Consider the following 24,176-nt stretch of genomic DNA (forward strand, 5'->3'; position numbering starts at 1 on the left):
CTTTATCTCTGACATTCCTCCATCTCTGTTCCCACCAAATTAAACTCTTTCTTAATGTTGTTGTTGTTGTTCAGCGGCTAAGTTGTATCCAACTCTTTGTGCCCCCATGGACTGCAGCACCCAGGCTCCCCTGTCCTCCACTGTCTCCCCGCATTAGCTCAAATTCCTGTCCATTGAGTCAGTGATGCTGTCTAACCAACTCATCCTCTGCCGCCCCCTTTCTCCTTTCTTAATGTACAAAAATTTAAGTTGTCAGAGGAAACTGTTGACCGAAAAGATCAAGTAGATCAGAAAAGAAAAAGAGAAAATCAAATCCCCATAATATAAACTCCCTGTCAGAAAAAGCAAAAAAAAAAAAGTATTGATTACCTTTGCTAAATCAATCACAACTTCAGAGAGTCTGGGATAGCGTCTTTCAAGAGGTACCGTTTCTTTGATTTCAGGCAACCTCACTCCAGCAAACACAGGATTTTTATAAAACAGCTCTTGATGTCTTGGAATTAGATTCCCTGGCAGTGAGAATGGCACACATCTCTGTCATTATGCATCACAGGACAGGCGGTGAGGAGTAGAGTTGAGAGGAACTCAGTATGTAAAGTGGGGACTCTCTCAGCATGCAAAAGCAACCAAAGACAGTGCTCTTATTGTGGTGGTGCCTGGCAGTCATTATGGTGGTTTTGACACAAAGTCAACTCAAAGGAAATTGACATTCATATCTCAACATACTCATTCAAAAAGTTCCCACGCCACTGTGTAGAAACTTGAAGACATGAGGGTGGAGCTTAGGAAAAGGACAGGTAAAGAACATTGTATAATTTCTTATAATTGTATAAAAAAACTACTTTATTTCCAACAACAAAGCACAAAATGCTGACCCAAAGTGAAAATACTAATAGTTGTATGGTCAGAATCTAATCTAAATAAATAACTTCCACTCTTTAAGAATTTGATTTTTACCCAAGTGATTTTTGCCTGATTTAATCACTTTTGTCTTTACTTTCAATTTTAATACTTAACCTAATATAAAATACCCAGATAACCACGATGGTGTGATCAATCACCTAGAGCCAGACATACTGGAATGCAGTCAAGTGGGCTTTAGGAAGCATCACTACGAACAAAGCTAGTGGAGGTGATGGAATTCCAGTGGAGCTATTTCAAATCCTAAAAGATGATGCTGTAAAAGTGCTACACTCAATATGCCAGCAAATTTGGAAAACTCAGCAGTGGCCACAGGACTGGAAGGGGTCAGTTTTCATTCCAATCCCAAAGAAAGGCAATGCCAAAGAATGCTCAAACTACCCACAACTGCACTCATCTCATACCCTAGCAAAGTAATGCTCAAAATTCTCCAAGCCAGACTTCAACAGTAAGTGAACTTCCAGATGTTCAAGCTGGATTTAGAAAAGGCAGAGGAACCAGAGATCAAATTGCCAACATCTGCTGGATCATGGAAAAAGCAAGAGAGTTCCAGAAAAACATCTACTTCTGCATTATTGACTATGCCTAAGCCTTTGACTGTGTGGATCACAACAAACTTTGGAAAATTCTAGGGAATACCAGACCACCTGACCTGCATCCTGAGAAATCTGTATGCAGGTCAAGAAGCAACAGTTAGAACTGGACATGGAACAACAGACTGGTTCCAAATCAGGAAAGGAGTATGTCAAGGCTGTATATTGTCACCCTGCTTATTTAACTTCTATGCAGGGTACATCAGGTGAGATACCAGGCTGGATGAAGCACAAGCTGGAATCAAGATTGCTGGGAGAAATACCAGTAACCTCAGATACACCGAAGACACCACCCTTATGGCAGAAAGCAAAGAAGAACTAAAGAGCCTCTTGAAAGAGGAGAGTGAAAAAGTTGGCTTAAAACTCAACATTCAGAAAACTAAGATCATGGCATTTGATCTCATCACATCATGGCAAACAGATGCGGAAACCATGGAAACAGTAAGAGATGAGAGACTTTCTTTTGGGAGGCTCCAAAATCCCTGCACATGGTGACTGCAGCCATGAAATTAAAAAACACTTACTCCTTGGAAGAAAAGCTATGACCAACCTAGACAGCATATTAAAAAGCAGAGACATTACTTTGCTTACAAAGGTCCATCTAGTCAAAGCTATGGTTTTTCCAGTAGTCATGTATGGATATGAGAGTTGAACTATAAAGAAAGCTGAGCATGGAAGAACTGATGCTTTGGAACTGTGGTGTTGGAGAAGACTCTTGAGAGTCCCTTGGACTGCAAGGAGATCCAATCAACCTATCCTAAAGGAAATCAGTCCTGAATATTCATTGAAAGGACTGATGCTGAAGCTGAAACTCCAATATTTTGGCCACCTGATGAGAAGAACTGATTCACTAGAAAAGACCCTGATGTTGGGAAAGAATGAAGGTGGGAGGAGAAGGGGATGACAGAGGATGAGATGGTTGGATGGTATCACTGACTCAATGGACATGAGTTTGAGTAAGCTCCGGGAGTTGGCATTGGGTAGGAAAGTTGGCGTGCTGCAGTCCATGGGGTCACAAAGAGTTGGACACGACTGAGTGACTGAACTGACTAACTGACTGAATATAAAATATACATATGAAAATTCTGCTGTAAGAAACCACTGTGTTGTTTATGGAATTTCTAACCTAAACACTTAATCCTCAAGATATTTCCCATAATTTCCATTTTCCAAACTCCTTCACCCAACAGAAAGTTGACATTTCAACAAATATGAGAAGACTTTGATAATGTTGCTTTGAAATTCTGTCCAAACAGCACAAGTCCTAACTGAGGCAAGATTAAATTACCTTGGAAGTCCCTGTGCCACTCAATGTAAAGATGAGAATGAGGTAATAGTCATATTATACCAAATGCTTGCTGACCCAAAGATAATATGATCATTTGTATTCTCTCTACGTGTGACTTACTGAATGCAAAAGTGCAGAAAAATGTCCAGTGTCTGCTCTGTTCTTTAGAGGGGAGCTGGGCAGGAGGACACATAAAAGCATTATTAGGATCATATGTCAGATAGACAAAAGCCAGGCAGAGGATGAATGAATGAATATATGAATATTTACATATATATATATATATATATAGAGAGAGAGAGAGAGAGAGAGAGAGACAGAGAGAGAGAGAGAAAGAGAGAGAGAGATGCTTTCCTATTTGCTCCCTATATTCATTCAAAACACGCATCATCTTTAGTGAACCAACAATTTGCAAAATCAATACAAACAAAACCACATAGGAAAAAATAACTAAAATTTAAAATACAGATGCATAATCTTACCTAAACACACCATAATATGATATAGCTGATCAATATCAGAATCTCCAGGAAAGAGGGGCTCCCCCATGAGCATTTCAGTTACCAGACAGCCAATGGCCCACACATCAACAGCCCTGAAAGAAAAGCAATGTGATGTAAAATCCGGGATCCTAATATGTTTCAGTTCAGTTCAGTCGCTCAGTCATGTTGGACTCTTTGCGATCCCATACACTGCAGCACTCCAGGCTTCCCTGTCCATCACCAACACCTAATATGTTCACTATGACTGAATCTGTTTTGTATATTGTTGCTGTTGTTGTTCAATCACTAAGTCATGTCTAACTCTTTGCCACCTCATGGACTGCAGTGCACCAGGCTTTCCTGTTCTTCACTATCTCCCAGAGTTTACTCAAACTCATGTTCATTGAGTTGGTGATGCCATCTAACCATCTCATCCTCTGTTGTTTGCATATTACTATTTTTGTATTCTTGGTATCAAGAAAAGTAATAGTAAGCCTTAAATTATGCTCAAGTTTTTTTTTCTATAAACTTTAAGTATTAACTTCCAATATTACATAAATCAGATTTCAGGAAACTTCAAGCATGTGACACAAGGCTTCCAAAGAGTCAAAATGCTTGTTAAGTATATTTTATTCTGGAAATAAGCCTTCCAGGTTTGTTTTCAGAGGCTACTCATTTTTGTTTACACATAATTTGAACAAGGTTCATCAGTCTATCCAACTAGACACTGAAAACAGCATACCAGAACAAGATGGTTACTGGGGAAACAAACAACAAGGAGAACAGAAAGCTAATACTGAGAAAACAGAAAAATTCTCTTAAAAATTGGTCACAAGAACTTAGAATATTCTGGCATCATTACCATAGGAACAACTACCTTGAAATTGCTTAAGACCATAGCTGGCAGAAATTACAGCATGGCAGTAAATGAGAGCTCAGAGTAATCAAGAAAATATTAAATGATATATGCTCTAAAAACAGAGAAATTATAGAAAATATTTTAGAACAATTTCTATTGAAACTGGTAAAACCTGCAATCCCTTCTTCTTTGAAGAATTCATTTATGAAGATGATTTGTATTTTTAAAATGGCTCACTTAATTCCATTTCTACCCCCACCCTTGCCCACTCAGCTCGTCCTCAATGCAAGTGTCAGACTTACCTAATCAATGTCACCTCTCTTTACAAGTGATAAATATATCTATTTCTAACTTACTGTTAAAAACAGACCACTTACTCACCTGGATTTCTCTACCTCTAAAATAATCATACTCATACCAACCCATTTCACAAGAATGTTTAAAGGGGAAACACAAAAATGATTACAAATCACTTTCTAAAGTTTTCTAAACTGAAAACTTCCTTTCAGTATTAGAGGGATTTTTTTTTTCTTAACGTAAGAAGTAGGACCTATTTAGACAGAAACGCACTCCACAGACAAGGGTGTGGGCCATCGCAGAGGGCGAGTATTGAGTCACTAAGTCGTGTCTGACTCTTTTTGAAACCCCAAGGACTGTAGCCACCAGGTTCCTCTGTCCATGGGATTTCCCAGGCAAGAGTATTGGAGTGGGGTGTCGTTTCCTTCTCCAGAGGATCTTCTGAAACCAAGGTATCAAACTCGTGGCTCCTACATTGACAGGCAGATTCTTTACTGCTGAGCTACCAAGGAAGCCCAATTAGAGGGATTGTCATTATATTGAAAACATATTCCACTTTATGAAAAAAAGAGAGTCAAGTTTGCCCTCTGCACCCCCACCTTGCTAACAACATCTTACTTGCCATACTTGACATCACCAACCAACAGCTCTGGAGCTCTATACCATCGCGTTGCCACATAATCAGTATACACCTCCCCAGGAGCTGCCAGTGTCCGTGCAAATCCAAAATCACACAGCTTGACAACGCCAGACTGGGAGACTAATATGTTCTCTGGCTTAATATCTCTGTGTATAATCTATGATATAAAAAGCAGAGTATGACATATATTGATCGGCATATCAAGTTAAGCAAATTAACTTTTTTTTAGCACTTGTTACGTGCAGGGCACTGGTTTTGTTCCTATAATGAAGACAGATAGAAGCAGATAAAGTTGTTCCTGAGTTTAAAGAACCTGAGACCTAGCTGGGGGAAAAAGAACACTTATGCTTGAAATTTTATTTAAACAATTAAATTTTATTTAAATGAATAATGATATTGGATGAAATATATGTAGCTGTTGCTGTTCAGTCACTAAGGCATGTCCAACTCTTTGTAACCCCAAAGACTGTGGCATACCAGGTTCCTCTGTCCTCCACTATCTCCTGGAGTTCACTCAAATTCATGTCCATTGAATTGGTGATGCTATCTAATTATCTCATCCTCTGCCAGCCTCTTCTTCTTTTGCCTTCAGTGAATTTCCAATCAATTGCTCTGATAATGAGGGCTCTCAAGACTAAGACAGTAAAGCTATCACTGAAGACTGCAGAGGTCAGGGAAAATTTTTGAGGAAAAAGGTGGGCTCTAAGACAGGTCTTTAATACTAGTGTGACCTAGATAAATATAGAAATGAAAGGGCAATCCAAGTGAAGGGGACAAAAAGAGCAAAAGAGTGAGAATGAGAGTAGACCAGTAGCCACTAGGGAAATGTTTTTCCTGGACTAGAGGTTACTTAATAGGTTATGCCTCAACTGCCAGCCTGGGAAGTCTGAGTTCATGTCAAAGTGATAGGAACCCATGGGAACCCATGACATGACCCATATGGTGTTTAAAGAAGATATTGAACATTTAAAGAAGGCCATAAACAAGATAAAGCAAAGAGGGTGACTAGAAGTGGGAAGAAGAGCAGTGGGACAAATAGGAGGTGATAGATTGAGGGTGTGAGAAGGGGACGACAGAGGATGACATGGTTGGACAGCATCACCAACTCAATGGCCATGAGTCTGAGCAAATTCCAGGAGATAGTGAAGGACAGGGAAGCCTGGTATGCTGCAGTCTGTGGGGTTTCAAAGACTTGGACATGACTTAACAACTGAACAACAAAAACAAAGGGCCAGCATTAGTCTGGTGCTCAAGGGAATGGAAACGAGGAGGTGGAATGTAGAAGTATTCTAAATTAACAGAATTTAGGAAGCAATCTCAGATACTTTCCTTAAACTTCGGAATCTAAAGGAATGGTGGATCCATTAACAAAAATAGAAAAGTCTAGAGAAGGTTAATTTTGGTTAAGAATAATTAGCAGTTTAGTTTCAGCAATATGTGTTTTTAGGTGGATTTCTGAGCACCCAGGTGGAGGCATACATCAAGCAATTATAAATGTAAAGAGGCAAAAAATAAAAATTTTTACATTTGTAAAAATTATAAATGTAAAAAAGGTCAGTTGGTTATAAAAGAGAGACTATGGAAAGAGAAAACAGGACACTGGGAAACAATAGTACGAATTCTCAGTCAGTTCAGTTCAGTTCAGTCGCTCAGTCGTGTCCGACTCTCTGCGACCCCATGAATCGCAGCACACCAGGCCTCCCTGTCCATCACCAACTCCTGGAGTTCACCCAAACTCATGTCCATCGAGTCGGTGATGCCATCCAGCCATCTCATCCTCCGTCGTCCCCTTCTCCTCCTGTCCCCAATCCCTCCCAGCATCAGAGTCTTTTCCAATGAGTCAACTTTTCACATGAGATGGCCAAAGTATTGGAGTTTCAGCTTTAGCATCATTCCTTCCAAAGAACACCCAGGACTGATCTCCTTTAGAATGGACTGGTTGTATCTCCTTGCAAGTCCAAGGGACTCTCAAAAGTCTTCTCCAACACCACAGTTCAATTAGGTCTAATTCTCTAATACAAGTAAATTTTATTTAGAAAATTTTGAAAATATGTTTATTGTAAACTCTCAGAGGACCAGAAACTGACACTGCTGAGCATTTTGCATAGGCTAAAGCTACTAACTTCTATTATATCCTAGATATCCACAGTAAAGGCTAGTTAATAACATGCATAGCTCGAGTATATAGAGTTGAAGTTGATGTCTGTAACTTACTTTCAAATAATGTATAAATAAATCAGGCAGATTAATAAGTAGACAAATGGAAGAAAAGATGAATAAATATTTCATAAAACAAATATAACAAAATGTTAGCAAGTATAGAATTCAGCGATAGGTATATGGGTATTCACTGTATATGCTCCCAACTTTTCAGCTTTATAAATAATTATTTAAACTGAATACTTACATTGTGACTGTGACAAAATCCAATCCCACTGATAACCTGAAACAAATACTTCTGAACTAGTTGGTAGTCTAGTCCATTTGGAGAGAGCTCCAAGTCATCAAGAACCGTATGGTCAACAAATTCAAAGACTAGGTACCATCGCTTTTTTTTCTTACATACTTCCAACAAATTCACCAGATTTTCATGCCTTAGTTGCTATCAAAAAAAAAAAGTGAAAAATAATTTTTTAGAGGACCCAATTATTAGTAATAGTCACAGCATAAAATAGATCTCAGCACAAGAAAAACATCTAAATAAAATGCATAAACAGTAGAAATTGTGAAACTATATCCTGGCTTTAAAAATATGTTAAAAGACCTTACTGCTCCATTCTCCTCTCAGAGAACACAATAAAGCCAATGAGAAAAAGAAGGGTAGCTTCATCTTTGATGAAATTAAGAAGGATCTAGGACTCCAGTACTTTGGCCACATCATGCAAAGAGTTGACTCACTGGAAAAGACTTTGATGCTGGGAGGGATTGGGGGCAGGAGGAGAAGGGCACGACAGAAGATGAGATGGCTGGATGGCATCACTGACTCGATGGACATGAATCTGGGTGAACTCCGGGAGTTGGTAACGGACAGGGAGGCCTGGCATGCTGCGATTCATGGGGTCGCAGAGAGTCGGACATGACTGAGCGACTGAACTGAACTGAGGAACCCGACCCCCAACAAATGAGGCGGCACCATCAAGGTCAAACAGGAGTCTAGGGATATACCATAAGATTATCTGTGGTTACAAAGCTAGCAGAGCAGAGTTTTCCAAAGCTGATGACATACCCTGAAAAGAAAAACAAAACCAAAAAAATACCCTTCTTTGATATAATGAGAACAGGGTTCACAGACTGTCAGTGAAAGCATCCTAAGAACTGAATGGTACCAGGAAACAAGAGAGGAGGGGTGAACAATCCCATAGAAACTCATTTGCTGGAAGCAGTCTGTCAGTGAAACCAAGTGGAAGGCAAAACAATTCATTATGAACAAATCTGCAATTACAAGTTTCAGAGAAATTAAGGAGAATATAAATAAATCCCACACTCAGGCTTCTGTTGTTAGGAATATCACTGTGAACCAGGGTGGATTCCTGCTAGCCTAGAACAAGACCACAGCTTCTCCTGAAAATGAACCTCCTTCAGGTAGCTGGTCCAGAAGGGTCTCACTTTGTTGCAAGATAAGAAACAATCAAAAAGGAACGAATTCAGAATCTATTCAGAGATACAATAAGAAAAGAGAAGGACACTCTGTAATGTAATATGGAAAAATAATATTTTTAAAAACTGATTGTATGTATATGTGTAACTGATTCACTCTGCTGTACACCAGAAACTAACAGAACATTTTAAATCAACTATTTGTTGTTGTTTAGTCACTGAGTCGTATCCGACTCTTTGCGATCCCATAGACTGCAGCACATCAGGCTCCTCTGTCCTCCACTACTTCCTGGATTTTGCTCATACTAATGTCCATTGAGCCAGTGATGCTAATCAACCATCTCAACTTCTGTTGCCCCCTACTCCTCCTGCCCTCAATCTTTCCCACCATCAGGGTCTTTTCCAATGAGTCAGTTCTCATCATGTGGCCAAAGTATTAGACCATCAGCTTCAGCATGAGTCCTTCCAATGAATATTTAGGGTTGATTTCCTTTATAATTTATTGGTTTGATATTCTTGTAGTCAAAGGGACTCTCAAGAGTCTTCTCCAGGACCACAGTTAGAAAGCATCAATTCTTTAGCACTCAGCATTCTGTATGATCCAGCTCTCACATCCATGCATTACTAATGGAAAAAACATCAGTTCAGATCAGTCACTCGGTTGTGTCTGACTCTTTGTGACGCCATGGACTGCAGCACGCCAGTCCTCCCTGTCCATCACCCACTCCCAGAGTTTACTCAAACTCACGTCCATTGAGTTGGTGATGCCATCCAACCATCTCAGCCTCTGTCATCCCCTTCTCCTCCCACCTTCTATCTTTCCCAGCATTATGGTCTTTTCAAATGAGTCCGCTCTTTGCATCAGGTGGCCAAAGTATGGGAGCTTCAGCTTCAGCATCAGTCCTTCCAGTGAATATTCAGGACTGATTTCCTTTAGGATGGACTGGTTGGATCTCCCTGCAGTCCAAGGGACTCTCAAGAGTCTTCTCCAACACCACAGTTCAAAAGCATCCATTTCTCGGTGCTCAGCTTTCTTTATAGTCCAACTCTCACATCCATACATGACTAGTGGAAAAACCATAGCTTTGACTAGATGGACCTTTGTAGGCAAAGTAATGTCTCTGCTTTTTAATATGCTAAGTTGGTCATAACTTTTCTTCCAACAAGCAAGCATCTTTTAATTTCATGACTGCAGTCACCATCTGCAGTGATTTTGGAGCCCAAAAAAATAAAGTCTCTCACTGGTTCCATTGTTTCCCCATCTAAATGCCATGAAGTGATGGGACCAGATGCCATAATTTTTGTTTTCTCAATGTTGAGTTTTAAGGCAACTTTTTCACTCTCCTCTTTAAAGAGGTTTTTTAGTTCTTCTTCACTTTCCACCATAAGGGTGGTATCATCTGCATATCTAAGGTTACTGATATTTCTCCCAGCAATCTTGATTCCAGCTTGTGCTTCATCCTGCCTGGTATTTCGCATGATGTATTCTGCATAGAAGTTAAATAAGCATGGTGACAATATATAGCCTTGACATACTCCTTTCCTGATTTGGAACCAGTCTGTTGTTCCATGTCCAGTTCTAACTGTTGCTTCCTGACCTGCATACAAATTTCTCAGGATGCAGGTCAGGTGGTCTGGTATTCCCATCTCTTTCAGAATTTTACACAGTTTGTTGTGGTCAACACAGTGAAAGGCTTTGCCATAATCAACAAAGCAGAAGTAGATGTTTTTCTGGAACTCTCTTGCTTTTGCCATGATCCAGCAGATGTTGGCAATTTGATCTCTAGTTCCTTTCCCTTTTCTAATTCCAGCTTGAACACCTGGAAGTTCACGGTTCACACATTGCTGAAGCCTGGCTTGGAGAATTTTGAGAATTACTTTACTACCGTGTGAGATGAGTGCAACTGTGTGGTAGTCTGAGCATTCTTTGGCATTGCCTTTCTTTGGGATTGGAATGAAAACGGACCTTTTCCAGTCCTGTGGCCACTGCTGAGTTTTCCAAATTGGCTGGCATATTGAGTGCAGCACTTTCACAGCATCATCTTCAGGATTTGAAATAGTTCAACTGGAATTCCATCATCTCCACTAGCTTTGTTTGTAATGATGCTTCCTAAGGCCCACTTGACTTCACATTACAGGATGTCTGGCTCTAGGTGAGCAATACCACCATCGTGATTATCTGGGTCATGAAGATCTTTTTTGTATAGTTCTTCTGTGTATTCTTGCCACCTCTTCTTAATATCTTCTGCTTCTGTTAGATCCATACTATTTCTGTCCTTTATTGTGCCCATCTTTGCATGAAATGTTCTCTTGGTATCTTTAATTTTCTTGAGATCTCAGTCTTTCCAGTTCTATTGTTTTCCTCTGTTTCTTTGCATTGATCACTGAGGAAGGCTTTCTTATCTCTCCTTGCTATTCTTTTGAACTCTGCATTCAAATGCATATATCTTTCCTTTTCTCCTTTGCCTTTTGCTTCTCTTCTTTTCATAGCTATTTGTAAGGCCTCCTCAGACTGCCATTTTGCCTTTTTGCATTTCTTTTTCTTGGGGATTGTCTTGATCACTGCCTCCTGTACAATGTCACGAACTTCCGTGCATAGTTCTTTAGGCACTCTGTCTATCAGATCTAATCCCTTGAATCTATTCACACTTCTACTGTATAATCATAAGGGATTTGATTTAGGTCATACTTGAATGTTCTAGTGGTTTTCCCTACTTTCTTAAGTGTGAATTTGGCAATAAGGAGTTCATGATCTGAGCCACAGTCAGCTCCCAGTCTTGCTTTTGCCAACTGTATAGAGCTTCTCCATCTTTGGCTGCAAAGAATATAATCAATCTGATTTCGGTATTGACCATCTGGTGATGTCCATGTGTAAAGTCTTCTCTTGTGTTGTTGGAAGAGGGTGTTTGTTATGACCAGTGCATTCTCTTGGCAAAACTCTATTAGCCTTTGCCCTGCTTCATTCGGTACTCTAAGGCCAAATTTGCCTGTTACTCCAGGTGTTTCCTGACTTCCTACTTTTGCATTCCAGTCCCCTATAATGAAAAGGACATCTTTTGGGGTGTTAGTTCTAGAAAGTCTTATAGGTCTTCAGAGAACCATTCAAATTCAGCTTCCTCAGCATTACTGGTTAGGGCATAGACTTGGATTACTGTGATATTGAATGGTTTGCCTTGGAAAGGAACAGAGATCATTCTGTCATTTTTGAGATTGCATCCAAGTACTGCATTTGGACTCTTTTGTTGACTATGATGGCTACTCCATTTCTTCTAAGGGATTCTTGCCCATAATAGTAGATATAGTGGTCATCTGAGTTAAATTCACCCATTCCAGTCCATTTTAGTTTGCTGATTTCTAAAATGTCGATGTTCAATCTTGCCATCTCCTGTTTGACCACTTTCAATTCGCCTTGATTCATGGACCTAACATTCCAGGTTCCTATGCAATATTGCTCTTTACAGCATTGAACTTTACTTCCATCACCAGTCACATCCACAACTGGGTGTTGTTTTTGCTTTGGCTCCATCTCTTCATTCTTTCTGGAGGTATTTCTCCACTGATCTCCAGTAGCATATTGGGCACCTACCGACCTGGGGAGTTTATCTTTCAGTGTCCTATATTTTTGCCTTTTCATACTGTTCATGGGGTTCTCAAGGCAAGAATACTGAAGTGGTTTGCCATTCCCTTCTCCAGTGGACCACGTTTTGTCAGAACTCTCCACCATGACCTGTCTGTCTTGGGTGGCCCTACACGACATGGCTTAGTTTCATTGAGTTAGACAAGGCTGTGGTTCTTTGACTATACTGACATTTGTCAGAAAAATGATGTCTCTGCTTTTTAATATGTTGTCTAGGTTTGTCTCAGATGGTAAGGAGTCTTTCTGTGAACACAGGAGTCCCAGCTTCGATCCCTGGGTGGGAAAGATCCCCTGGAGAAGGGAATGGCACCCCACTCTAGTATTGTTGCCTGGAGAATTCCATGGACAAAGGAGCCTGGTGGGCAACAGGTCCCTGGAGTAGCAAAAAGTCATACACGACTGAGCGATTAACATTTTTATACTTTCCTTCCAAGAAGCAACATCCTTGAATTTCATGGCTTCAGTCACTGTCCACAGTGATTTTGGAGCTCAGGAAAACAAAATCTGTCACTGTTCCTACTTTTTCCCCTTCTATTTGCCATGAAGTGATGGGACCAGATGCCATGATTTTAATTTTTTGAATGCTGAGTTTCAAAACAGCTTTTTCAATCTCCTCTTCCACCCTCCTCAATAGGCTTTTTAGTTCCTCTTCACTTTCTGCCATTAGAGTGGTATTCCTTGCATATCTGAGGTTGTTGATATTTCTCCCAGCAATCTTTATTTCAGCCTGGCATTTCACATGATATACTCTGCATATAAGCTAAATAAAGCAGGGTGACAATAGATAGCCTTGTGTGCTCCTTTCCCAATTTTGAAACAGTCAGTCGTTCTGTGTTTGGTTCTAACTGTTGCTTCTTGACCCACTTACAGGTTTCTCAGGAGACAGGTAAGGTGGTCTGGTACTACCATCTCTGTAAGAATTTGTCACTGTTCATAATCCACAGAATCAAATGCTTTAGCATAGTCAATGATGCAGAAGTAGATGTTTTTCTGGAATTCCCTTGCTTTCTCCATGATCCAAAGAATGCTAGCAATACGATCTCTGGTTCCTCTGCTTCTTTGAAACTATCTTGTAAACTATAAGTTCTCAGGTCGTGTACTGCTAAAGCCTAGCTTGAAGGATTTCGAACACAACCTTGCTAGCATGTGAAATAAGCAAAATTGTACAGTAGTTTGTACATTCTTTGGCATCGCCCTTCTTTGGGATTAGAATGAAAACTGAACTTTTCCAGTTCTGTGGCCACTGCTGAGTTTTCCAATTTTGCTTACATATTGAATTCAGGACTTTGACAGCATCATCATTTAGGGTCAAGAAGCAACAGTTAAAACCAGACACAGAATATCTGACTGGTTCAAAACTGGGAAAGGAGTACAAGAAGGCTGTATACTGTTACCCTGCTTATTTAACTTATATGCAGAGACATCACCTAAAATGCCAGGCTGAACGAATCACAAGCTGGAATCAAGATTTCTGGGAAAAATGTTAATAACCTCAGATATGCAGATGACACCACTTTAAAGGTAGAAAGTGATGACGAACTAAAAAGCCTGTTGAGGAGGGTGAAAGAAGAGATTGAAAAAGCTGGTTGAAATGCAACATTCAAAAAACTAAGATCATGGCATCCAGTCCCATCACTTCATGGCAAATAGAAGGGGAAAAAATGGAAACAGTGACAGATTTTATTTTCCTGGGCTCTAAAATCACTGCAGATGGTGACCGCAGCCATGAAACTCAAGGACACTTGCTCTTTGGAGGAAAAGCTATGACAAACCTAGACAGCACATTAAAAAGCAGAGACATCGTTTTTCCAACAAAGGTCCATCTAGTCAAAGCTATGGTTTTTCCAATAGTCATGTACAGATGTGAGAGTTGGACCATAAAGAAGTCTGAGTGTCAAAGAATTGATGATTTTGAACTGAGGTGGTGAAGACTCTTGAGAGTCCCTTGGACTGCAAGGAGATCAAACCAGTCAATCCTAAAGGGAATCAACCCTGAATATTCATTGAAAGGACTAATGCTGAAGCTGAAACTCCAATACTTTGGCTACCTGATGCAAAGAACTGATTCATTGGAAAAGACTCTGATGCTGGGAAAGATTGAAGGCAAAGGAGAAGAGGGCAGCAGAGGATGAGATGGTTAGATAGCATCATCAACTCAATGGATGTGAATTTGAGCAAACTCTGGGAGATAGTGGAGGACAGAGGATCCTGGCATGCTACAGTATGTATCCACAAAGCCTTGGACACAACTTAGCATCTGAGCAACAACAAAATGCACCTAACAAGAAAGAATCAAACTATGTGATGCAAAAATTGAGAATTGCAGGGAGAAATACATGAATCTACTATCATAGTTGGAAATGTCAACATTTACAGAAATAGATCCAAGCAGGCAGGTAATCAGTAAGGCCTGAGTTGAACTCAAGAACACAGTCCAACAACTGGGTAGAACTGGCATCTATAGACTACTTCATCCAACAACAGAAGAAGTAACTTTTTTCTTAACCTCATGTGGAATATGCACCAAGATATACCACTCTGTGGGCCACAGACCACACTGACAAATTGAAACACAGAAATTATGCAATGCCTTCTGTTAGATCAAATGGAATTAAACTATAAATCAATAACATAGAGATAACTGGAAAATCTCAAAATAGGCAGAGATTGAACAATACACTTCTGAATTAAATTAAAACACAGGCTATCTGTTTCATATTATCCCCCATCCCCCTCTCTCTTCCTCTATTGCTCTGCTTTTCTTACTAACGGACCAAAGCTGAGATTCCGACTTCATTAGAGAAGGCATGGGTGCCATAGGAATGTACAGACTGCCAGTGGTGAAGACATTTGCCACAGGACATCAGTGGAGAAAGTACAGATGCACCAGAAGTGTTCCATGAATGATGTTGACACAAGCTACCAAGTCCACCATATGATGATCTGCTCAGTTCAGTTCAGTTCAGTCGCTCAGTCATGTCCGACTCTCTGCGACCTCATGAATCGCAGCACGCCAGGCCTCCCTGTCCATCACCAACTCCCAGAGTTCACTCAGACTCACGTCCATCGAGTCAGTGATGCCATCCAGCCACCTTATCCTCGGTCATCCCCTTCTTCTCCTGCCCCCAATGATCTGCTCACTTCATTCCCAGAAAAGGACCCACCAGGAAAGGAAGCCTCTACTGACAATGCCTAAAATCATACAAGCTGGCAAAAGGAGAACTGTCTGCAGAGGGCCCCTCCAGTTTCACAAAGCAGAGCAAAAAGGAGTGATTTGAAGCTGAAAATTGATATCTGGCACAGTAACCCATGAACGTAGAAGAAAAAAAATCTTGGGAAGAAAACATCTTCACTTTAGCCTCAAATTATTCCTAAAAAAAAAATAATGTTTCAAATGTAATATCCAGAGAAAAAATAAAGATAACCAGGGCATGCAAAAAAATGTTACTATAAGTAAAAAAAAAAAAATCAGAAGATAAAGTTGATCAAAACAGATGCAATATGAGTTCAGATATTGGAATTATCACATATAAGTGACTATGCATAAAAAGTCAACACAAAAAACTGAGGGAAACTGAAACCATAAAAAAATGATACAATAGATTTGAACTCAAAGAAAAACTCTAGAACAGAAAAGTTCTAGAAAATTTCTGAATGTTAGTGCCACCAAGCACCTTAAGGCTACCCTCAAGAGCCTCATTTAAGCAAACAGAACTCCTCTCGGGGCGAAGATAGCATCATCCAGAAACTCTATAGAACTTTTAGAAATTAATACTGGCATATCAAGAGATAAGACTCAATCAAAAACCAAGAGAAAAACAATGGAAATAAACGTGGGAGAGCTATTTACTGGACATGGACTTTAGAAAAGCCTGTGATTTAAATAGAAAGCAAAATAGAGGGTTTGGCAGCAAAATGGAAATTATAGGGAAAAGAATTGAATTAAAAATTAGAACATTAAAATATGTCTTTAAGAAATCATGGGGATGACCCAGAGAGATGTTATGGGGAGGGAGGTGGGAGGGGGGTTCATGTTTGGGAACGCATGTAAGAATTAAAGATTTTAAAATTTAAAAAATAAAAAACTAAAAAAAAAAAAAGAAGAAGAAGAAAAAAAATAAAAAATAAAGTATACTATAAAATATATGGATTAGAATCCATATTCAGTATCTATAAAACAACTGTATTAATAAAATGAAAAATTTTTGTCAAAAAAAAAAAAAAGAAATCAGTGGGTGAGTTTACCAATAGATTAGATATAGCTGAAACAGAACTACTGAACTGGGGCTTCCCTGGTGGCTCGTTGGTAAAGGATTCGCCTACCAATGCAGGAAACGGGAGTTCGATCCCTGATCGAGGAAGATACCACATGCCTCGCAGCTTCTAAGCCTGTGTACCACAACTGCTGAGCCTGTGCTCTAGAGCCTGGGACCTGCAACTCTTTGAGTCCACATGCCACAACTACTGAAACCTGAGTGCCCTAGAGCCCATGCCTCACTAGAGAAAAGCCCACATGGCAACGAAGACCCAACACAGTCAGAAACAAATAAAATTTTAAAAAAGAACTACTGAACTAGAGGATAGGTCAGAAGAAAATCTGTAGAATGAAGCAAGGGAAAACAAAAGGATGAAAAACACAAGAGAATATAAGACACATTATGAGGAAGGTCTCATATATGAAACTGAAATCTTATATGGAGAAGAGAAAGAATGGGACCATAGCAATACCTGAAACAGTAATAGCTGAGCATTTTCTAGAAGTGACAAATGACATTATTTTATAGATGCAAGGGCCATAAAATCCAAGCAAGATAAATATAAAGAAACCCACACCTAGGCATATTATTGTAAAAGTGTTGAGAGCCAAAGTCAAAGAGAAAGCTTCGATGCATCCAGAAAAAAAAAAAAAAAAAAGACCCACTAAGGAATGTCTGACCTTTCAATAGAAGCAATGCAAATAAAAGCCAGCAGAACAGTGTAATGTTATCTTGAACAAATCAGATGTAACTAACTGCCAACGCAGAGCTCTATGTCCTGTGAAAACACTCTCTTAAACAGAAAGCAAAGACTTTTTTTGAAAGACAAACACAAACGGACAACATTCCTTACTAGCAGATCTGCTTCAAAGAAAATAAAAGGATGTGATTTAAGTACAAGGAAAATGATCCCAGATGGAAGCTCAGAAATGTAGGAATAATTGATAAATAATGGAAAAGACAAATATTAGGTATTTATCAAAGGAATAAGAATCTTACATAGTACATACTCAGATCACAGGGCAATTGTGTCAAAACTAAATAACCAAGGGAGAAAAACCTAGAAAATTTCCACACGTTTGGAAATGAAGGAAAATGAGTAAATATTTTGCACTGCTAATCAAAATTTCTAGGACACATACAAGCTATTCTTAGCAGGAAAATGACAGCCTTAAATGCATATATGAGGGGAAAAAAAAACTAGAAATAAAAGAAGTTAAGCATATAACTCAAAACATTAGAGAAAAGAACTGTAAAATAACCCACCCAAAATAAGTAGAAGGTATAAAATGCTAAAGAACAAAAATTAATGAAATAGAAAAGAAATACACAAGAAAGACCAACAAAGCCAAACACTGGTTCTTTCTAAAGATAAATAAAATGGATAAACTTCCAGTTAGATTGATGGGGGTGGGACGGGGGAGGGAGTTAACATAGCAGGTCTGAGATCTTTATCCTTAGAAAGTTGGCTTGTGAAGTAAGCCCTTGGCTTGTACCTAGGTACTTGGATTTCAGAAGTGTTCCTTCATTTCTAGAACTGATAAAGTGATTTATGGTGCAAACAATATGGTGTATGCTGAATACCTGCAGTTCTACTAAGAGTCTGGAATTTTGGTACAAGCAAAGCAGGGAGTACTGCTATGACAAGCCCCGTAAAAAAACTCTGGGCCCTGAGTCTCTAATGAATTTCCTTACTAGACAATCACAAGTAGTGTCATAACTCATTGCTGGAGGAAATTAGTGCATCCTGTGTTAATCCACTGGGAGAAAAGCGACAGATTTCCTCTGAAATTCACCCCATGTGCCTTTTCCCTTTGCTTATTTTACTGTATATCTTTTTACTTTAACAAGTCATAGCCAAGAGTACAACTATTTGCTGGGTGCTGTGAGTCCTCCTAATCACTGAAACTTGGGGTGGTCTTTAAGACTCCCAACACAGTTGTTGGTAAATAGATAGACAGACAGATAGAGAAAGCGGCAACAAATACTTTTAAAATTATGTTTTGGGACTTCTCTGGTGGTCCAGTGACTAAGACTTTGGGTTCCCAATGTGTTGGAGACCTGGGTTCGATCCCTGGTCAAGGAACTAGATCCCACATGCCACAACTAAAGATCCTGCCTGCTTGTAGTAACTAAGACCTGGAGCATCCAAATAAATAATAAAAAATTATGTTATGGATAAATGAATACTCAGATGTAATCCTTCTGTTTATTACCAAAAGAGAAAACAAAAATCTATACTTTAAATTTACTTATGGAAATGAAACAAATATTTAAAAAGCACTTTCTAAAACTGTTGACCAAGAAACAACTTTTTTTTTTTTTTTTTCAATTCAATATATGTGTTTACTCACCTTTAGTAACTTGATTTCTCTCATGGCAATTTTTTTAACCATTTTATCATCATCACTTTCTAAGAACTTCTTGATGGCCACAATTCTTCCACTATCTTTATTCCTACACTTCATCACCATTCCATAGCTCCCTTCTCCAACCAATCCTAGGTTCTCATATTTTTCCATTTTAATTCAAAACCACTAGGAATTTTTCTCTCTGTGGGAACCGAAATATGGCATTAATTGTGTTGAATACATTAATTCCTCTACCCTCCCAAATTAATTCTTCCTCACTTGTTTTCCATATTAGAGCAGACACTGCATTAATAGCTGTCCTGTGTATTTATTCCCATCTAAGCTATGTTTTCAAAATATTCACGTACATTTCATAATAGACAAGGCAAGTGGAACTGAAGCCATTAACTTCAAATTTAAATAACTGAGTGTCATGTTAGTGAAATCTCAATATATTTTTAATGCAGATAAAGCAATGCTTGAACTATTATACAAAACAATTACAGTCTACCTTAGAAAAACACAGTTCCTTTTCACTCAAATGTGAAAACCAAGTGAATCTGGTTTTAGTGAAGATAAAATTAATTTTTTTACATCAGGTTTAAAAGATCAAAATTAAGGATCTTTATAGCCTTTCTAATCAGTCAGGGAACGTATTACCAAGGTAACACTAACAACTTCTGATAAACTATTTTTTTTAACTTTTCTTACCATAGTAATTAAATTCTTACATTGAACATACTAAATAACAGTCACACAGTATGTAAGCAGATTTTTAAAAATTAAATGTTAAATTTCCAAATACTGTATTTCAAAAATCCTTTAATGATTAATCACTAGAAGTATGACTATTTGAATTTTGTGTTTAGAATTATTTTACATCACATTATATGACATTTTCTGAAAAAAGGCAATCCTAACAAAATCTGTCTTACTTTACCAATGACTGGTGAAGGACTAGCAACCATTCCACTTGATATTTTGGAATAGAAAGAAACTTTTCAGTCCAGACACAGTTAGGTTTTAATTCATAAGTTTTGATTGTCAAGAAATATAAAAACTAATAAACTATAATCTCAAAGTTAAGTTTATTTTTATATCTGTTTTTGAAATTAAATTCCAGAAGCAGAAAATAAAAAATATTGCTTTTAATTTCAATGTGATTCTAAAAGTTTTTTGGGGAAAAAAGTCTTTCGGTAATATATTCCAGCTTCCCTGGTGGCTGAGAAATAATCACCTGCCAGTGCAGGAGACACAAGTTCAATCCCTGGGCTGGGAAGATCTCCTGGAGAAGGAAATGGCAACCCACTCCAGATTCTTGCCTGAAAAAGAAAATCCCATGGACAGAGGAACCTGGTGGGCTACAGTGCCTGGGGTCACAAAAGAGTCAGACACAACTTAGCTACTAAGCAACAACAAAATATGTATTCAAATGATGATTCATAATTGAAAATTTTTAACCTGACAATACAGAAACACTCACTCATAAAACTTGGAAAGAAACAAATTCTTACCTATAACATTAGTTGTGTACTTATGAAAATCTAAAATTAATTTACCCACCCAGACTGTGAACTGTTATATTTTCTTTTCTTCCCTATTCGTACACTAATGACTATGACAAAACAAATATTCTCTTTGTTCTAGCAAACTGTGAAAACCCAATGTACACATTTTCATCAGTTTACATTTGACAGTTTAGGATATATATATATATATATATATATATATATACACCAGCTATTTTTGTCCTTGGTATGATAAACCTAAAGTCTAGTCCTTAGTAACATATGCTGTCTTAGTGGTAGGAAAAAAATTAAGGAAAGAAGAGAGAGAGAATTACTCTGATAATTTTTTCCAAACACTGACATTTTATTTGAAAATAGTTAATAGAGAGAGATTAAATGAAATATATATATGTTGATAAACATGGAAAATCAGAAGATTGATCTTCGAAAGGAGAAAAAATAAATCCCAGTCAACACCAACCCAATTATGTCATCATTTTACTACCAGCTCTGACAGGAGGTTCTCCCATAAACTGTCCCTGACACTAACTTGTCATACATTTGACATTTTAACTTCCATTTAACTTCTATTAACTATTTTTAAATAAAATGTCAGTGTTTGAAAAAACATCAATGTAATTGTCTCTCTCCTTTCCTTAAGTTTTTCTCCTTTCACTAAGACAGCATATTTTATTAAGGACTAGATTTCAGGCTTATTATACCAAGGAAAAAAATAGCTGGAATCTATAACTTGAACCATTAAAAAAAAATTTGTAATTGGTGTCCTCAATATTTGGAAATGCAAAGTGAACAAAGTTAAAATTACCTTAAGCATGTCACAAGCTAACATTCTGCAAGTTAATCCAAATGTATTCTCCAACCAACTGCACATTGGGTCACGGTACATTGAACACACTTGCTTTTTCAAGTGGCACTGCCTACAAATACCTTAAAAGTATCAAGGCTGAAAAAGCTTCTTGTTTCGTGAAACAGTTACTCATAAACCATAACTTCTCATGCCTTCTACTTGTGAATGTAAAGGGTGATACAAACTAAAAGGAAATCTGACCAACTGGCAATGCCGTAGTTCTGGACATATGCCAAGGAAGCACAGGGTTCTTCTACCAATAATTTAGATAATAAAAATAATGCTGTTTTTATTTGTTAAAGACACAAATCTATTATAGGTGAAAGAACGAGATCATCGAAGCTTTAAAAAGTGTTATACTTACTGTTTGTTCTAAATCTTTCCGCGTGGAAAGTCCCAAAGGTTTTCAACTTGGAGACAAAATTGAGGTGAAGAGCATCTTCTTCGCAGGTCTAAAAGATGCTGACTAGCAAACTAGCAATTCCACTGCTGTCTTTATTTCTTCTGCGGACACAGTCACGGGTCCCAGGTGAAGCAGGCAGGTAGGCAGATTGGCCTCAACCCGCCGCAAGCTTACACTCAGGAGAACCGCGGGCCGCATGCTGTCGTCGTCAAGGCAACGACCTCACTCTGTCCCCAACCATAGGCACAAAGTCTCCAGAGAGAGATAAGGCCGGGGTATAAATGCGTTCACGGCAGGCACCAACACCTGTTAAGGCCAAGGCCTGTACGGAAATTAGCGAAGGTGAGAGGGCACCGCCCCGCAACTCTTAAGATGCCTGGTCCTTGTAGTCAGTGAAACTGCTCAGCTCTGGCTAGCCCTAAGCGAAGGCGTTGGCCACCAAGCTGCAAGGGGGCGGATCCTCACCAGCCCAGGCCCGCCCCCGAGTGCGCCAAGCCGCCCGTGTTCTGATTGGTTGAGCTCTGTCGTCAAGATCTCTGATTGGCTTAGCATCACCCATCCAGCCAGTTCACCTGGGGCTGGGCTCTGGATCTAATCTCTGATGCACAGACCCTAGTATCAGCATACATCTACGTTCTCAAGTAAGGGAGCACCTTTCCTTCTTCGCTGGGAGATCTCTCCTGTAGACTGGGAGAACAGCGATTCTGGTGCTCACGGAGACGCTAAAAGTGGTGGTGGGTTTTGTAGGATTGGGTGAAAATGGAAGGGGGAAACCGTGAAAATAGCGCGGTGAAGCGTTCTTCAAGCTCCTCCGCTGAGCCGGGAAGTGGGCTCTGCAGCCCTCACCCGGGAATGTTCGGACTTGAGAGCGATTCGACCCTTCCTTTCCGGTCTGGGCAGTGGGGCCAGTGTGGGGCAGGTAGATGAGAGTGACAGTATAGGAGGTGATAAGTAGGCGAGGCAAGGTGAAGGTAGGTAAGTGACGACAGAACTGACGTTAGAAGGGACCTTGAGGAGGACAGCCTGGACACTGAAAGTGAGGGAAATATTTTGGAGATAACGAAAGGGGAAGGGAGGACAGCGATGAAATAACAGGAAAGTGGCTAAGACGGTTGGGGAACTAAAAGACATGAGCAATACTGCCATATGACAGACAGCCAAGCAGGGTGCGGTTAGGAATGCTATGTTTAAGGCACAGACTAACTCAATCCATGATTATGCAAAACTGGTAGGCCAGACTCATGTAGATGCTTAAGTCACACACACAAAAAAACAACAGGGTTTTTCCTCATTCCATACCTCTGCAAGGTAAGGTATGAGGACACCTTAAACTCTGTTATTTTCACATTAAATCATAAAAACTATTTTATAATGGTATTTGGTCTCTGTAATTCCTTGATCCAGTTAGGAGTGTGTCCTGGATAGATCTTCTAAAAACTGAATTGTACACTTTAAAGGGGTGCATTTTATGTATGTGAATGATATTGCAATAAAACAACAGACATACTGGAGGATAACAAATTCATAGCTGGCCCAGAAATCTTTTTCAGTAAATTTATATATTTTAGCTTTAAGCAGCCCAGTTCTTTCTCACCTTAGCAGTGAGAAATCCATTCCTCAAATGTTAAAAATAGCATATTCTATTTGCACTGATAACAAGACTCTTACAAACTCTCCCTTGATGTTCCCTCTCTCCCTCTAGCCTCTATCCCCTTCCTCTGTTCATATTCACAGCATGCATGCATGCTAAGTCGCTTCAGTTGTGTCCAACTCTGTGCGACCCCATAGATGGCAGCCCACCAGGCTCCCCTGTCCACAGGATTCTCTAGGCAAGAGTACTGGAGTGGGTTGCCATTCCAAGATATTCATAGCCAACCTACAGAAAAAAATTGTTAATTTCTTGTTCTCTCTTGGGCTTTCATCCTTCTCACTTCATTGGAATAGTTCTTCCCAAAAGTCACTATGACCTATACAAAGCTATCTGTGGCAGACTACTGGACACTCACAATAAGCTGGATCCTTTTTTCTCTATGTGTGGCTTATTTTCTGAAATTTCCATTGCAGTTAGGGGTGGTCATGTGACTGAAGTCAATGGAATATGAGATGTGTACCATTCCCAGATCTTGCCCATGAAAATCTCCATTCAAGATCCTCCATGTTACTTTTCCCTTCCAGCTAGCAGTAATGGAAATGACTATAATGTGATCTTCAAACCACACTGTGAAGCTGGTAGAGCCTTCATTCATCTAGGTCCCTAAATGATTGAGTGGGGGAGTGACTACTGACCTTTTCACCACCACTCCTTTTTTATATGAGAGGGGGGAAAACTATTGTGTTTGAGCTATTACACATTTCAGGGTCTGTTTATTTTAGCAGTTGTGTGTTATTCACTCAGCCATGTCTGACTCTTTGCAACCCTATGGATTGTGGCCGACCAGCCTCCTCTGTCCATGGAATTCTCCAGGCAAGAATAAAG

The 24,176-nt window shown here is 39.2% G+C and overlaps 1 protein-coding gene across 1 annotated transcript in view; it reads right to left on the reverse strand.

Moving 5' to 3' along the window:
• CDKL2 (cyclin dependent kinase like 2) overlaps window positions 1–22,165 on the reverse strand; it is a 41,785-nt gene extending 19,620 nt beyond the window's left edge. The window contains exons 1-6 of the mRNA XM_013964725.2: window positions 21,662–22,165; window positions 18,925–19,123; window positions 7,488–7,682; window positions 5,059–5,237; window positions 3,285–3,397; window positions 370–509 (exon numbers count right to left, since the gene is read on the reverse strand). Of these exons, the coding sequence (XP_013820179.1) occupies window positions 370–509; window positions 3,285–3,397; window positions 5,059–5,237; window positions 7,488–7,682; window positions 18,925–19,092 (795 nt within the window). The 5' untranslated portion in view covers window positions 19,093–19,123; window positions 21,662–22,165. The remainder of the gene's footprint in view (window positions 1–369; window positions 510–3,284; window positions 3,398–5,058; window positions 5,238–7,487; window positions 7,683–18,924; window positions 19,124–21,661) is intronic.

This window comes from Capra hircus, chromosome 6 (genome assembly GCF_001704415.2).
Source record: "Capra hircus breed San Clemente chromosome 6, ASM170441v1, whole genome shotgun sequence".
Classification (NCBI taxonomy): Eukaryota; Metazoa; Chordata; class Mammalia; order Artiodactyla; family Bovidae; genus Capra; species Capra hircus.